Raw genomic sequence first — 5,548 nt, 5'->3', positions numbered from 1 at the left:
CTACTGAAGAAACAAAGTCACCTACATCTTGGATGCCCTGGGGGTAAGCAGATAAACATAACATTTTCAGTTTTGGGTGAACTATCCCTTTAAAAGGAGAAACTTCTAGAGAAGTATCATGTTGTACTCGTCTATGTTAATCACATGTTGGGCCCAAACAATGCTCTGTTCATATGTCTTGTGGTTGAATTTTTAAGTATATACATAAATGTTTACATGAAAAAAATTCATATGCATTTTTGCATGTGCATCACACTCTAAAACTAAGAGTTTCTGTATCTTTTCATATGTACAAGTTCTACTGAGAAAGGACAAATGTTGCTTACCAACATGGTATATGCACAAAGAAAGGAAATGGTCATAGAACAATTGAAGGATGTGTGGGAAAGAAGTGAGGTATTTCTTGAAGCCTGATCGCTGGCTACTTAAGGGACTTTGAGACTTCCTGGTCCATTAAACAATGAGAGACATTTCCGTTTTCTGCATAAGCATAGATAAGAAATTGTGTTGTTGTTGTGAACCAGAGTGATTAGGGTTTTTTTGCTACTATTGTCTGTCACACAACTCACTTTAGGACAGTATCATTATGAAAGAGTAGCACTACCTATATTAAAACCAAAAATACAGTTCTATTTGAATATATTTAGAATTTAATTGATTGCTGTGTTCAAAGCTGAATTTTCAGCATCATTACTCCAGTCTTCAGTGTCACATGATCCTTCAGAAATCATTCCAATATGATGATTTGCTGCTCATTAAAACATTCCTTTTTGTGTAAAGTGTGATACTTTTAACATCAGAATTCTATAATGAATAGAAAGTTTAAAAGAACAGCATTTATTTGAAATTGACTTTTTTTGTAACAAAGTTTTTACTGTCACTTCTGATCAGTTTAACACATTCATTTCCAACTCCTTCATAGTGTACATTTTTGTAAACCTGTGTGATTGATTACATGTTTCTTTCTGTCACACAGCTCACTTTATGTTTCTCTCTCCCTCTCCTATGTCCAGAAACTACCACAAGTTAACTGAGTGTATTGAGTTTATATGCAGTGCGCTAGGGTGCTTCTACCCTAATCGTGTGGTGGAGCAGCTGTTCGTGAGGATACACCGGCAGTACTTCAGTTCTTGTAACAATGAAGAGGATTTACCCGACGCCCCGGCTGGAGTCGTGCTCGTATCCACACTGCTGCCTATCCTCCTCATACCCTTCATAGTGTTCATCGTGGTCTGGAAGAGTAGTTTAAGGGACTGAGTGCTTTTGCATTGTCCCGGATGAGTTAAAGTGATAGTTCACTTCAAAAATTTAAATCCTGTCATCATTTACTCACACTTGTGTCTGACACCTGTATGACTTTCATTCTTCTAAAGAAGATATTTTGAAGTTGTTGTTTGGATGTTCTTCAAAATAGTTTTTTTTGTGTTTTGCAGAACAGAGGATTGAAATGAGATGAGGGTGAGTAAATGATGACCCAGTTTTTACTTTTTGAGTGAGCGGTTGCTTTAAAGTAAACTTTGAATGTATAAAGTTCATGTGGTTCACAGTGATGTAATTACTGTAAATAAAACACACAGTGGGTGTGTGATTTTTCAACACGCTCATGATTAAGTGTAAAACAGTTAACAGATAAAATGTACGATTTGTGCTCATGATATGAATATACTGTGACTTGCTGAAAATACTGGATGTCCTACATATCCTGCTAGACTTTATTCTGTTGTTGTATGTCAGTTTTGCAGCTATTTATTGAAGTTTGAAAATGCTCAGCAACTTGTTCACACAAATGTAAATCTAAAACACATTAAACAAAATATTGAAGGCTTATTTTTAATGCATTATATGGATATTCATAATGGCATGCATAAGGCATGCCTTATAAAAACCATTATAATCTGTTGCATCATCTCATGAATCATAACTGCGGTTATAAAACATTACAATACCTAACAATTTGTGGTTATGCCTTTTAAGAGCGCAATGTTTTATAACACATAATGAACGCATTATATCCAAGTTACAATGCATTATGGTTCCCATAGTTATAATGAAAGTCTTATATTTTGACATTGTTTAAAATAATTTAACCTTAGGTTTAATGTCTTATAACCACTTCATAATATCTTGTGATTTTTTAAAAGGAGATCAAGCCTTTTTATTTTATGAAAAGCAGACAACTGCTAAACAATTATTATTTATCATTATAAAGCATTTTAATTGTTTACTAGAATACTTGTCACTTTATTTTAAGCAGTAACAAAACACTCGTAAAATTAGTACTATACTGTGCAGATTCTAAACAACATCTAAATATTACAAATATAGGAATTATAAGCTAATATAACATGGTGTTCATTGTGCTATACATCATCATACACTTAAAGGTTATAACCACAAATAGACAGTATTATAACTGCTGTTATTATTATTCATTATTAACATATTAATTTAGTGAGCAATTATGCATGCATTATAATAAGACAAGACATTAAAAGCATGCTTTTTTTTCATGCATTGGTCAATTTTACAATTTTGTGTTCTTTGGCTTTTCAGAAAGAGTTGTTTCAGACTAGTGGAAAGAAAATATCCAAAATACACAAGGCTTTATCCAGTGTTCAGATTTCTGTTCTGGAAATGTATGTTTTATTAGTGCATATTTAATAAGATAATGCCTCCTTTGCATATTTAAACATAACATTTCAGAAAACTTGTTATACAATTTTTTTTGCAATTCTTAATGTAATCAAATGGATAAGTACAATCTATTAGTTAATTTTTTAGCCTATTCATCTGGGGTGCCTTGCCTTAAGAATACACCTGTAATACATTATAAATACAGGCTTCATAGAGAGTGTTAATAAATATTATTTATTGTTTATCAGTGCATCACTCACGTTTTGATTTCTGTCTCCTGCACAGTCTAAAACACAAATAGCGTATTATAAGAACCACAGCTCCTCCTACTGCCAACACCACTGCTAGCAAAAATGCCATCACGTCTAAAGAGTGATACGAGTACCACGGCATCTTATAAGAGTCTGTACGTAAATGAGCAGCACCCTTATGCCGCATGACGTACTCTATCCAAAAGAGGGCCCTCTCTTGCGGTTGTATAGGCTGGTCTTTGTGTAGCCTAGACAGCCGTTGCATGTTGTCCCTGTACGATGGCTGATGTAAAACCTCCCAGACTGCCGCCGAAAAGCTCTGTCTGTCCAGTTTGGTGACGTCAAGAACCTTAGCGGCCCCTCGTACCTTGAGTCGCAACATATTGTCGAATTGGTCAAAAAGCAAGGGAATCCCAACCACTGGAACCCCATGGTAGATAGACTCAAAAATGCCATTCGCTCCACCGTGAGCGACAAATGCACGTGTTTTAGGGTGACCGAGCAGGTCGTTCTGCGGAAGCCACTTAACCAGAAGAGTGTTGTTGCCCAGATTATGAGGACGCTCTCCTAAGTGCCTCCAGATGACTCGCTGAGGCAGCTGAGCAAAACCGGCAGCGATTTCAGTCGTGATTTCACTAGGAAGACCTTTCACGAGCGTCCCAAGTGACATCACAACCACCCCGTGTTCTCCTGAACCTTGCACAAACTCCTCCAGGTCTGGCGGTAAGGGCTTGGAGGGTTTGCATTGGAAGCCTCCGATGTAGACGATGTTGGGCATGGTTGGACGCGGGAACTCGAAGACAAAATCCGACCTCATGAGCCAAATATCTGCGCCTTGCAGCAAGTGGTAGAAATCAGTTTCAGGTCCAAAATAGCGTGCAACTAGTTTGTCATATTCTGGTCTCACAATGAAATGGTCTATGCACGTGTTTAGCACATAATGGAAGGTGTTCTTGAGCCTGTCTCCAAATGACATGCGGTTCGGCAAGCGGCTTAACGCTGCTGGGATGTAAGAAACCGGAGAAGGTGCAACAACAAAGTGCCCTTCTCCACTAGTGATCCATCTCACGTTGTAAACCATTGGTAATTTGAGTTTATGCGCCACCAGCACTCCTGCAGGCAGACCTGGATCGATAAGAACTAAGTCGTAATGTCCCTCATAGAGCTGTTTCATCAACACGGGGTTTTCGAAAATCTCCACAACCAGCTGACTTGCTTGCCAATGCATGCCGTAGAGAATCTTCAACATCTGCCAATAGAACTGCACGAATGCAATCGGCGATCCTCCATGTTTTTGTATCTCAAGCATTTTGCTCAGGAACGAGATGAAGAAATCTTGTTTCTCTATGTTTATTGGCTCTGGTAGGGTCACTGTTATGGCTTTGTAGTGCGGTGAATGCTCCTTGACGTACCAGCTGCTGGCGGTTCGTACCACGGTGACCTCGTGACCGCTGGAGTGAAGGACCTCGATCAGTATATTCATGTTGACCCAGTGGCTTCCGTCCACAGGAAAAACAAGGACCTTCCCGGCCAGAGCAGAGGGATTGTTGGTGAAGAGGAGTACGGGTAGCAGCAGAAGACAGCGTGAAGATTTTAGGACATTCATAGCTCCCTAGTGCACAGAAAAACACTAATGTTTGACAGATGTAATGCATAACATGATGAAATCATAATTCCTTGAACAAAAAAGTTTGCTCTGTGTTTATTTGATTGAACACATTCCTCTAATGCCGGAAAACACTTCATGCTTGAGTGCATGCATGGACACACACAGGACAAGCCTGAATAGACAGTGTTATTAAAAACAGATGTGTCCTGTTAACCACTATGTTTTTGGAGAAAGATTGCATGTTGTATTTGCACGTTCTTTTCTGTGCAACATGCACATTATAAAAGACTCAATGGGAAAGTGAGACTAGAAATTCTAATGGTATTTTCTGCATTTTAACACAAGTATGATTTAAAAAAAAGTAGTAAAGTAAAGGTTCATTACTATAGAAACATAACTGATTTAACTGGATGTGGTTTTCTTGCAAAGAAAAGAGGAAAATAAATCACTTTTACCTTCTTCTGTTGCCTGTCTTCCTCTCTCTGATGAAACAAGGGTTTGTTCTGTCTGGTTCCAAGTCCAGATCATGCTTTAGTATTGCATAACTGAGTGGAGGTAATCCCAGAAAAGTGGGTGTTGTTAATGTGTTTGAGTTTGCGTGAGAAGCGTGCACTAGTGCTGTTTCATAAAAACCTTCTCCAATGTTTTCTCCAGGACTTAAAACATGTCTCTTCTCTCTTTCTCTTTACTGGCACAGTTCAAGGATGATGGCAACACGGTTCGATGTTTAATATCTTCAGCAAATTAGATCAAATGCCAGGTCATTAAACTCTTTAGATAAGAATAAAGTGTTAAACTGTAAAGCATGCAAGACAACATCATGAGAATGGAGTGAGAAGAAAATATGGTGAAAAATATTTTAAATAGTCAAGAAACTCCTTGTAAAATGCATCATTTTATCCAAACATTTTATTAGCTAAATAATATTAGGTATTTTCACTCTATACTGTTTTGCATATTTAAAAAAAAAAAGTTAAGTTATTTATTTTATTTTCTTTGGTTAAGGATTATATATAGTACATGGTCTAACAAGTGTGCCAAAAAGCAAAACAAA

At 37.5% G+C, this 5,548-nt stretch overlaps 1 protein-coding gene and 1 pseudogene across 1 annotated transcript in view; one reads left to right on the top strand and one right to left on the bottom strand.

Annotated features, from left to right (window-relative positions):
• The window catches only part of LOC107667109 (uncharacterized), a 13,699-nt gene extending 12,354 nt beyond the window's left edge, over window positions 1-1,345 (top strand). Inside the window, exon 7 of the mRNA XM_016458693.1 lies at window positions 1,014-1,345. Coding sequence (XP_016314179.1) covers window positions 1,014-1,257 — 244 coding nt within the window. The 3' untranslated portion in view covers window positions 1,258-1,345. The remainder of the gene's footprint in view (window positions 1-1,013) is intronic.
• Window positions 1,346-2,734: 1,389 nt separating this feature from the next.
• On the bottom strand, window positions 2,735-5,018 carry LOC107667173 (UDP-glucuronosyltransferase 2A2 pseudogene; annotated as a pseudogene).
• Window positions 5,019-5,548: the final 530 nt, after the last annotated feature.

Source organism: Sinocyclocheilus anshuiensis, unplaced genomic scaffold, assembly GCF_001515605.1.
Source record: "Sinocyclocheilus anshuiensis isolate Anshui unplaced genomic scaffold, SAMN03320099.WGS_v1.1 scaffold415, whole genome shotgun sequence".
Classification (NCBI taxonomy): Eukaryota; Metazoa; Chordata; class Actinopteri; order Cypriniformes; family Cyprinidae; genus Sinocyclocheilus; species Sinocyclocheilus anshuiensis.
Note: the sequence above shows the minus strand (reverse complement) of the source record. Positions and strands in the feature narration are given on the sequence as shown.